Genomic DNA, 12,095 nt, shown 5'->3' with positions numbered 1-12,095 from the left:
ATTAGTGTATGTGAGGGGGCAAACTCCTCAAGATGGGTGGTGACCATGGTGGCCATTTAGAAGTCGGCCATCTTGGATACAACTTTTGTTTTTTCAATAGGAAGAGGGCCATGTGACATATCAAACTTATTGGTAATGTCACAAGAAAAACACTGGTCTGCTTGGTTTCAGCACCATTTCAGTCACATGAAAATGAAGGCATTTGCCTCTAAGTGAGACGATGATTATATTTAATGGTTTTATTATTAAAGTTCAGCCCAGGAAAGTGCCAGGAAAAAGACCATTTCACACCATTGTTTTTCTTGTGGCATCACCAATAATTCTGATGTGTCACATGGCCCTCTTCCTATTGAAAAAACAAAAGTTGTATCCAAGATGGCCGACTTCTAAATGGCCACCATGGTCACCACCCATCTTGAGGAGTTTGCCTCCTCACATATACTAATGTCCCACAAACAGGACTTTAATATTACCAACCATTCCCATGTTATTACGGTGTATCCATATAAATGGCCCACCCTGTACATTCAGACAAGTACTCTTTCCTTGGCAACTGCCAAACCCAGACTCATCCATCAGCAAGGCGGAGAAGCGTGACTCGTCACTCCAGAAAACACATCTCAACTACTCTAGAATCCAGTGACGGCGTGCTTTTACACTACTGGTGGCACAAAAGGCTTGGATGCAGCTTGGATTGCACTTACATGCAGCTGCTTGGCCATGAAAACCCATTCCACAAAACTTTCTGTGTGCTGTTCTTGAGCTAATGTGGAGCCACATGAAATTTGAAGATCTGTAGTGACTGACTCTGCAGAAAGTTGGCAAAATCTGCGCATTATGCACCTCGGCATTCAGTGACTCAGTTTTGTGATTTTACATAGCCATTTCATGGCTGAGTTGCTGTTATTCCCAATCACTTCCACTTTGTTATAACACCACTAACAGTTGACTGTTGACCGGACTTCATGCACATGTGGCATCCTATTGCGGTACCACCCTGGAATTCCACAAATGTTTTTGGAAGCAATCAGCATGCCTAGGTGCTTGATTTGATACACCTGTGATTGTGGAAATGAGTGGAACACCTGAATTCAGTAATTTAGATGGGTGAGTGATAACTTTTGACCATAAAAGTCAAAAGCTTGCGTTTTTTTATAGAAGCCATTGGAAAAAGAAGCTATGCAGGACCCCAGCCCTCAAATACTATAACCTCTGTCTTTGTTCAAAGGGTTTTTTTTGTCTTTTGACTTGGATGTTACCCAGTATTGCTATACTGGCAGCAGTCAAGAGGGTTCAGGACAACTGTCACGACCTTTAACAAAGTTTCTATCCCATTATTACTGGGATCAGACCCATTTTCTATATTGGGTTTCATATGTCTTAGTGTTAGCCACCGAGGAGAGCTTGCTCCTGCCTTTTAAGCACAAAGAAATAACCTTCAGAAACTAATTTAGGCTTCTCTGAAAATCTACGCTCATTTCCCTTAAAATTGAACAATAAAGCAGCTGCTTCCTGCTTTCCATTTCTTTTTTGACTGCTATTATTTCTAAATTTGTTCTAAAGGACTTTCTTTTTCAGCACCTCCATTTTATTCAAATTACAATGTCTCCAACTAAATCAGTTTTGCTTACTAATATTTCATCCTCACCCCTGTGTCTCCTTTGCCTCACCCTGGAGTTGGGCCGTTAAATTGAATCTAAGAAAATCTTTGTTGTTAATATGTGACAATGTTAATGCTGTTTCCAGGTGTTAATACTCATAATCTTCCACTTCTTCACTTCAGAGGCTTTTTTTTCCATTTTATTTTGGATTCAGATACAGATGAGAGAGGGAAATAATGATAATAAAAAAAACACTCTGGAAAATAAGAAAGGCAAAAATGTGTCAAGTACACACTCATGCGGACTACAAACCCTTGTCAGCCATTATTGTTCACTACAGTGCATAGAAATATATGGTCTTTGTTTTCTGACTTGGTTTTCTTTCCAAGATAAGATGTGTTTTCCACCAGAGTTATCTTTGACTTTCTGCTGAGGGCTTTATCCCCAACCCAGATTTCAAGGCAATATGATTATTTTTCCTCAAGACTGCAGACACATTAGAAATGCGAGTTTTGCAGTTTAAAAAATATTTCTGTTGAGCCCTAAAGGCTTTATTGGTATCAAGTCACTTTTGGCTTACTCTTGATGGACTTCTGACTAACAGCCATGAGACCAACCATCACAGATAATAGTGGTGCACTGGCACTAGTGCATTTTCAACCCTTTGTGTTTTTCCAATGCAAAATGGATGGATAAGCAGAATGCTTAGTTTCCACTTACAACTCCCACATTAGGGCGACTTGTCTAATTAGAAGACAACAAAAATACAACTACAACCATTCCCTTACAACACACTGCTTTTGTTTGTGCTGTTAACAAAGCTCTAAAACAAACTGCATCCAAAAGCATGCAAATTAGTCTTGTTCTGCCTCCCCCCTTTCTCTTTATGCAACAAACACAAAACAGCATTTAGGCATGTTATCAGAAATGAATTCCACTTTTTTTAAACACAGATGTCGAGTGTACATTATGACAGCTGAAGGGACCGTGCTGATTGGTTACAGTGCACTTGTCTGGTTCAGCAATGTAAAAGCAAGCTCTGGGGAGGGGGAATATCAAATATGACACTAAAGTAGGAGACAACAAGCTTATATATGTGTGTGAAAAAGAGAAAGAAACACCCACATAGCACCGGTGTGCTCATCACTCAGAAAAGTCCCTCTTCTGTGACTCTGGAAATGGAGTATAATTTAACTTGGGGGCCATTTCATTGTTCCCTTTAAGCTTCTTAGCTTTAAAATATTCATATTTCAGACGAGGGAGGAAGAAATCTGTGACGGCAGCAGACGGAGGCAAGAGGGAGAAGAAAGAGGATAGCGAGCAAGATAGGTAGGGAGAGAGAGAGAGAGAGAGAAACTGATGGTGTGAGGAAAAAGAACAATGAAATGAAAGAGAAACTTGGAGGAGGGGTGTGAGGAGATGGATAGGGAGAACAGAAAGCAGCACTTTAACTGATGTTCTCTTATAAACAACTTTCTCTCTGTCTGTCTTTTATTTTCTCTCTGAAACACTTCATGGTAGACCTGTCCAACAAAAGACAAAGCGATTTCGCTGTCATCTTCCCCGCCACTGGTTTCCGTGAAGAAAAGAGGCGAGAGCAGACAGACTGTGTAGGAAAAGACAATCATAATTATAATCTGGATGTCACAGAAAGCAATTATTTACAGATATCCTGTCACACTTGTGCTGACAACTGCCAGGAAAGCCAAATGCATGATTTTGTTAGATAGGGTAATGTAAAGACAATTCGGTGTTTATAGTAGAAAATTGTAATGGTAAGCTGTACTGAGACAGAAGGATACTTCTGTTCCCAAGACGATATAACCACACAGTAACTTTAGCTATACTATATACAATAAATACAGTAGAAGTCAAAATGAATGGTTGAAATTTTGACTATGACTGTGCAGTTTACCCATATGGGAGAAAGACCCTTGCGCAATACCAATGCCAAGTGGCTGGTGGATTTCAGCCTACAGCAGCTTCCCAGAACAAGAATCAGTCAACATCACGATGCACACATCCAACCATTGGTCTCAGACACGAAGAGCTGGATAAAATCAAAATCTGGCCCAATCCACTCAAACCTTCTGAATAAGGTAACAAAATACTTCTATTGATCAATCTGTAACATACTTCTTTGCAACCCAGATGCTCCTTGCAAGCAACATAGCGTCTGTGCTGAGTAGACACACAAATCTACAAACAAGCATGGGTCAAAACAGCATTTTAAACAACATCAAAAGGTCAAAGAACAAGATACAGATTGGCTGGACTGACTACAACAAAGCTTCTTGTCCCAGATCCATAGATGCAAGAGTCTACCATAGATAGGATCCAAGTTTCAGGTTTTCAAGAGAAGTCGGAGCCGCTCACCTAATATTAGGGTTTAGGATGCACATGCATGTGGCTGAAATACCATACAGGAACATATGTGCCAAAAATGGCTTAAAAGTCCCCAAGACTCAAAAGTGTTTGAAAATGGCTGAGCTAACTTCTTGTGGGACTTCAGGTTCGAAAGTAATAAGCAGGTGCAGTGCTGGCTTAGCAACCATACACAGCTTGACAATAAGAATAAGAGAGAAATTATGATAGATGTAGCAGTTCCAGGTGACAGCAACATAAGAGTGAGACCAGGCAATACTAGGAGGTGAAGGATGAACTGGAACAGATGTGAATGGTGAATTCTAAACCAACAGGTTTAAACCCAGAGCTCTCTTGTCGTGAGGTGATAGTTCTAGCCATTGCTGCACTGTGCTTTCCAAAAAACAAACAAAGAGAAACACTTCAGGACAAGGTAACTAGTGTTTATTTAATCAGGACTTCTTTGTTAGAAATGAGGCAAATGTAGTTTACTGTGTTTTTTTTTCTTTCACTTGCACCACTGTATACAGCAATTTAGTCTTCCATAATTTTGTTTGGTAATTATTAATTGTTTTGCTTGTCACTGTGCATGCATGGTGCACGAGATTGACTTCCATGTGATGTTGACTCCTCTGTGTGAGTACATCTTAGTCTTGGCACTCAAAAACAGCAAACAGTAATTGATTAGAGCCTTAGCCTAAGTGATCCAGCTGGAGGACAGTTATGCAAGAGCTGAGTCGGTTTAAAACAGACTATACGTGCAGTGTTGCCTTAGTGAGGCACCAAATCTTAAAATAATACAAAAGAAATCTTATTAAAACGTACTGTAGACGCTAGGTCCACAAGCTGATTATTCATCATGAAAACTCGGCACATTAATTCATTTTTACCTGCATCTTATGTGCTTTTTAGTTGCCCGTATATGTGTAACAGCAAGGCTTTCTCTCATCACAAAATAGAGCACTTGTAATAAGCGGATAGTGTTTTGTTTGTTTCTTTTGTTAGAGGATAGTGAGAAATAAAGGAGTCACTTGAGGTTATCAAAAGAGCTTTAATCTTCCATCCCCATCACCAAAAGAAAAATATGGTATAGAGCTGTGCACATATTGGATAATGTAAGTGAGCGAATGAGCAACGATAACAAGAGGAGCGTAGATAGTAAACATGGAGACAGAGATGGAGTCAGCAGGCGCAGAGATGTAACACGAGGAGAAGAACAGCAGCGAGCGGTGATGTATGTGGGCCGTACAGTTATCCAAGCGGGCTGGGCTGTTACTCCTGCTCCTGTTTCTGCTGTTGCTGTTTTAAAAGAAAAAACCCAAAGCTGAATTGATATGCTAATTTGATTGAGAAGGTGTGGGTGGATATGGAGAAGGCTTTAAGCAGCGAGGGGGACAGAAAGAGAAAATGACAACGAAAAGAGAAGGGAAAAAAGGGAGAGTGGGAGTAGCAGATGTGATGGAGAGAGAGAGAAAAGATTGAACTGGAAACAAAAAATGGGAAAGAGTGGGAGGAGAGGCAGGTTCAGCGTCGCGTTGCACTTCGGGGTAACAGAGTTTACAGTCAGTCACTGAACAGCTGTCAGTCAGCTGCGCATTAACTGCAGCTGATACAGGGTGGCAAAGCCATTTCTGCCAGCACTTGTTTGTTAAACAAAAGGAAACTACATAACTGAAAAAATAAGAATAGTACACACTATTATTTGAATGATGTCTTTCACATATTTTTGTTAATGATAAAATACTTAATTACAATACTAATAGAGCTAGCAAATTATTGGTTAATAGGATAAGTAAACAAGGCTGCTGATGGAAACTTTCATGTTATAAATCAATTTCAACTAAGAAACAAAGTCCCTAACACTGTTACAAAGACATAAAATATAATGTAAAAAATAAAATACTAATATTTATTGATTATAAGTGTAATATATGTTTACTTTTTTTCTTCACCGATTCTTAGCTACAACCAGGATCAGATGGTGCAATAAGGACAGTTGTCATTCAGGAAAGGAGGCTTCATGTTGGAGTCCACAATGGCTGGTGCTTCCTTGAGAAGCCACAAGTGGTAGTACTGGAGGCCTTTCCCTCAGGAGTCAGAGGACGAGCAGGCAGCCCTTCCAAACAGAGCACTCTGAGTAAGGACAGGTGAGCAGGAGGAACTCTTTATGTCTACAGTAAAGCTTTAATTCTACACCATAAAAGAGCAGAGATGAGCAAAAACCTTTCCAGGAGTGATAATGTTTATGGTATTTCCTCAGCCTCTCCAGATGCCTTTCCTTTTGCTGATGGGCAAGTGATTCGAAGTTTATCTTGCCATGTCAGCACAAGCTGTATTTTTGAAAAAGCTTGGCTGGTATGAATATTATTTGTCTGTATTACTGGTTCAGAGACGCCTAGAAAAAGTTCAATATGCAGACTTTCTTCCTTCCTGGTGTTTCATAAGATATGCAGTATATATAATGTATTTGGTGTGTGTTAATGTTATTATACAATACAATACATGCATTATATAATGCATGTATTATATAAATAAAATTACGCTGTATTGAATTGAATGCACTGATTAGCACGGCAACATCACAAGGCCTCGATGCCCAATGGAAGATGACAGTGGTGGCTGATTGCAGGATCTTCTGTAGCAAAGAAAAAACCCTTCAGAACAGCCAGCCAAGAGAAGAATCAACACACATTAAGAGGTCGGTGTGCAAATGAGGACAGATTTATTAGCCCCTCTATTAAAATTTAATTTTTTAAAAAGTGTTTCCAAAGTGCTGTTAAACAGAGCAAGGAATTTTTAACCCAGCCTTTCTAAATAACCTTGTTTGAATTTGGATGCTTAGATTCTTTTACTTTTCACACAGAAATAAAATAGATGGTCTTCCAGATCTTGGTCTTAAACTAATCCCACAGATTTTCTGTGGTATTCAAATCAGGCTTTGTGCAGGCCAGTCAGTAACATTCACTTTGATTTTCTGGGGGTAGTTCTTCACCAGGAGCAACGCATGTTCTGAGTTGTGCAGGAAGAAAAAGTGACTGCCAAACCCAGTTTTGCTGTTGACTGCATGAGGTATCTTCCACCTTGATGAGATCTGAAATTCCAGACTGAAGCATCCCCACAGCATAATACCCCCACCACTGTGTTTCAATGTGGGGGTGGCGTTCTTTGGGTTGTACGCCTCTCACGCATTTCTTGAAACATAAGCAGCACCTCTGTGGCCAAAGTGCTCTAGTTTAGTCTCGTCTCACCAAAGGGTGTACCTCCAGTATGCATAATCGTTCTGAGGTTGGCGTGCTAAAGTCTGGCTTGAAGGTGTCTCTTCTGCAGAAGTTTTTCTTGGTCTACAACCTCACAGTCCATTCCTGTGCAGGGTTCTAGTGATCGTCTTCTTTGAGAGGACAATCTCAACTTGGGAAAGTCATTCACGCATCTCTGCAGTTGTTCTGGGGTCTGTAGAAACATCTCTGACTAGTTTTCTTTCCAGAGTCTTTGAAATCTTTCCCTTTCTATCTGCCAGGCTTGTTCTGAGCTGTGTGGCTCTCTTTGAATTTCTTGATGTTAGTTCTCACTCCAGTTCTTGACACTTTGTGAACATCAGCAATTCTTTTCCTTAAGTCTAAAGTGATTTCTTTAGTTTTTGAAATGATGCTTGTGACGGCTCAAACCCTCACTGAAGTTTTTATACTGTGTTTAAATTGGAATATAACCCTCAGTTTTAACTTGATTTTACAAGTTCCGAGTATTGCATAGTTGGTGGTATGACTCAATAAAAAAGAATACTTTTTCAGGGAGCTAAGAATATTTACCCTGGTAGTTTTTGTTTTTTCTGTAGTGAAAATCCCTATCTGTGTTAAAAAGCATTTGAGAGGTTTTTGACAAAAAATTTAAATTTCAAGGGGGGAATTATCCTTATCTGTATATAATCCAAGAGTTAAATACAGTAAACAGAAGAAAAGAAGGGAAAATAAAGACTGTCCTATCCAGAGCTGTATTTTCTGCTAAGATTCACTCAAATGCATCAGTGTTCACTGCAAGACACTTCGTTTTACAGATGGACAACTCAAAACATCCAAATGGCTGTAATTCCACAGTTGTTAATCCATTACTTTGTGAAATCTTTGCTGAAAGTCAGCACTTCAGCTGCATTTTGATCTTGGTTTTCCAAATGTATTGCAGTGCCAAACTGAGCCACAAATGATGAAAATTATATCCTTTCCAAAAATATCTGTACCGAACTGTAATGTCACACTCCTGCTTGCCTGCTTGCTGGATAAACAAGAACTTTTAACACTGTGAAAAAAAGAAGTGCACATTAAATCAACACAATAGTCATAATGTGGAATGGTCATGTCTCGATGTACATTATGTTTAAAACTTTCTGTGTGGCTTTGTAAAATATTTGCTGACCTTGCCCATAAAAAATTCTCTTTTTCATAAGGGCTCCCATTTGCTAACCCAAGCTTAGACCCATAATTTACACACCGTACCAAAGCATACAAGATTCATACCTCATAAAACAGTCATGAAGTACATTCAAATGTACTACATTCGGTGTTAAAGTGGTTAAGCCAGTGTAAGGTCACTAGCACCTGGTTTAAATCATGAAAATAAAACAGGAGAGAGAGAACTCCCAAGTGAATTTCACCACTACAATACAGATAAATTGCAATCAAAATCATATTATCCAGACAGATGGATTTATTTATGTATCTACAATAGGAGTGTCAAACATAACACCCAGAGACAAAAACTGGCCTGGTAAAGAATCCAAATCAGCTCACTGGACAATTCTGTAGATTTCTGTAAATTAACGAAAACTTTTTGAACTACCAGAACTTTTTCTCCAGTTTTAGTTTTACTGGCCTGTATGTGGCCCACGATGTAAAATGAATCCTTGATCTACAATGCCCAGTCCTTAGAACCGCTATTCACAATTGGTGAAATTGAATAAAAACAAAAAAATAAATTAATAATAAAGATATTTTGTGTTTTTTTTTAAACAAATGAATGTAATTAATTAATTAATTAAAAAATATGAATAATTTTTGAGGTAGTTTACAATAGGTACACCAACTATAACAAGACCCCTCAGCAACTTGTTAGCTAAGTACTGTAATTTCATTTGTGTGTAACAAAGATATTGTCTCTGGAGTGAGGAATAGTTTGAGATTTGACTGTTCTGGCAGCTGTGGCAAAAATACTAACAACTGAATCTCAGTCATACAACAAAATAAAAATAATGAAACTGAGTATGGTGACGTATTACTTATTTTGATTTTGTAAAGTTTATGTCGTATGTGGAGTTTTATTTTTATGCTCTAGCTTTGTCCCTTCTGTAAAGGGAGTGAAGAAATATGTTTGTGTCAACAATACTTTCTGGAAATAACCCATTCTGTCGGTGGACAGTGATGGCAGAAGCTACTGCTTACACTTTCACAACGGTTTTCCACACCTCTCTGTCAGCGTGTGCACTTTCATTGAAGATGAGCTTGTCGGGATGATTAGGAGAAATATTTTTCTACGGTTTGTCAAATGTGAGAAGGAAATTAAAGCAAATATGCCAAAATATGCTGTAAAGCTCAGCCAATAACACGCATACACACACACATAAAAGAAGTGAATGATGTTCCCCTTCTCACTGGGCATTTCAATAAAAAATGTGTTTGCTACTTCACATTCAAGAGTAGCTGATGTTGATGATGATGTGGATGATTATACTGTATGAGTGGGTTATTAGTATGAAAAGTAATAACATACTAACCAGCGATCTGTCCTTAATTATGGTTTAAATATGAATAATAATAATCAGCATCCAAAAATTAAAATCTTTTGCACTTTCCTGAACAAAGTTCTTGTAAATGCAGTGATTTAAGACTACAGCACCAATGTAGGGAATAATTACTTTGTTTGAATTGTTTTGGTGCTGCCAGGAAAAGCTGGCAGTCTGTCTTGGTTATGTTATGCCTGATAGTTTCAGACAGCAGAGAGAGAGGGAAAAAAAGGACTCTAGAGAGTCCATGAAGCGAAAAAGGAAAAGGCTCTCGGCCCCACCTCGTGACACGCTAGCACTCCACAGTATGCTCCCGCCTATGGTGTATGCAAACTGTGAATGACGAATACCAAGAGTGCTGTTCCATTTCTCACACAAGAGGCCGGTGCTTGCCAAGGAACATTTAGCAAATCCTCACAGACATTGATTTTGAATCATTTTAATAGAAAATGCGGCTTTATTAACAGAAATAATGGGACCTGTGCATTTCAGTGACATTTAGTCACTGCTTTGCTAACAGCTTTGCGTCGTTTGCACTTTACTGCATGTGTGTGTCTCTTTGTTTCTTCTTCAGCTCAACATCTTCCCTGCCTCAGATCCTGGGCCTTCGCAGCAGCCTAGAGCTTAGACTGACCAATCATCAGGCTCTGGCAATCATCTTTCAGCTAGAGTATGTCTTCTCTACTCCAATAGGCCGAGAGACTATGGTAAGAGAAAAGCAAAAGCACATGGATTTTGTTAATCAACATTCTAGCCAAAAATTAACTCAGGACCAATCAGAAACACTCAAACAAGTCCTCACAACATTGTCTCAGCTCCACTCTGTCTTTGTTGTTTCACCATCGCTTTTGTGTTCTTTGAGTGTCACACCTTTTCCCCATCGTCTCCCAGAGGAAATCACTGAAAGCAATATGGCCTGTGTGAAAGAAGTATGGATGGTCAGATTATAGTGTGAGCTGATGTAAGTTTCCAAAGACATGCAGGCTTGTAGGTTGTATCATAAAGATTTGACCAGATTCAACTATACATCAAATTGTGGTGTTTCATTAGAACAACCTCCCATCTTTTTTTCAAATTTTATTAGCTTCTATTTAAGTTTCATAAATCAATTTAATAAAAAAGATAACAACATGCTGAACATGTTTCTTTAAACATGCATTAATGTGTAGTTTTCTGTTTTATTTTTCAGCTTAGACAAGTGTGCACTCTTTTCCTGCTAAAGTGCACACAAAGCTGAGGTTGAAACGTAGAGCTGTCAGATCTTGAAAAGAATGCCATTGCTCTTGGCTGGTTTGGTGGTATAAGTCATTTTATTAACTAACTAAATTAACTAAAATAAGTTATCAATTGTATCACTGAAATTCAGTCCACCTAAGGAAAATTTGCTGAGTTGTTCAAAGGCTCTTTGAGAAATCCAGCAAGTTCCAGATTATTGTATTTTTTACCATTACAGTGTGGTGTACTTTTTATTAGGATTCTGTACTTTTATAAGTACTTTGTTTCTTTTCATTAATATGTTTTTATAGTCACTATGGTGTGCCAAATTGAGACAAATAAATTAATAAATAAATAAATATTGGTCGAGCTACTCTCTCTGTTAAGTCAATTAATGTCTCAGAAAATCTAAATCACATCCGTGGTAGCCCAAAATATCCAGCAGCATAAATACCTCATCAGACGTCTGCCTGGATATTTTTCCTTCCAGTCGATTCTCCAAAATAATGACACTGTGCATAAAAACAGAATTCAGTGATTTGCAAATATACGTTTAGTATAACATTCCTCAATGCAAAACTGTTAAACAGAAAAGTGTAGTTAAAAATGGGAATTTCATTGTCTTATTGTTTTATGTTTTGCTTTGAACTTCTGCACAATCTGCTTTTTCAACTTTTTAACTCAACAAAAATTATTATGTTTTCTTTTACATAAATATGTCAAAGGTTTTTGAAGGGGCTCATTAAATGTTGTTGCCTAAAATAACGTCACATTAACAAAGCAAAGTCTTGACTAGTGTTGTAGCTACATTTTAGGTAGTTCTACAAAAAATGAAGCTCAAAATGCAGGTCTGCTTAGAGAATTCCTTTTAATTCTCTCTGTTTCAAATATATTATCTTAGATATTACTTATCACAACTAAAGCCTGGCCAATTAATTATCAACCAATTAACTATCTGCCTGAAATTTTACCAGATGGTCAAAGTTAGTTAGTAAATGTTATATGCATTAGGAAGCCCAATCCAAATATACACTGACGCATCTTAATATATAAACTGTGTGTTGATGTTTTTGTTTGTTAATTTTGACTGCTTAAAAATAAAAGTAATAACAGCAATGTCATTAATGTTGTTAGTTAATTGAATA

The 12,095-nt window shown here is 38.1% G+C and overlaps 1 protein-coding gene across 1 annotated transcript in view; it reads left to right on the top strand.

Annotated features, from left to right (window-relative positions):
* The window catches only part of nphp4 (nephronophthisis 4), a 170,258-nt gene that overhangs the window by 52,160 nt on the left and 106,003 nt on the right, over nt 1–12,095 (top strand). Inside the window, exons 7-8 of the mRNA XM_080295371.1 lie at nt 5,928–6,112; nt 10,310–10,442. Coding sequence (XP_080151497.1) covers nt 5,928–6,112; nt 10,310–10,442 — 318 coding nt within the window. The remainder of the gene's footprint in view (nt 1–5,927; nt 6,113–10,309; nt 10,443–12,095) is intronic.

This window comes from Astatotilapia calliptera, chromosome 20 (genome assembly GCF_964374335.1).
Source record: "Astatotilapia calliptera chromosome 20, fAstCal68.1, whole genome shotgun sequence".
In the NCBI taxonomy this organism is placed as follows: Eukaryota; Metazoa; Chordata; class Actinopteri; order Cichliformes; family Cichlidae; genus Astatotilapia; species Astatotilapia calliptera.
The sequence above is the reverse complement of the archived record's forward strand: the minus strand, read 5'-3'. Positions and strand labels throughout refer to the sequence as shown.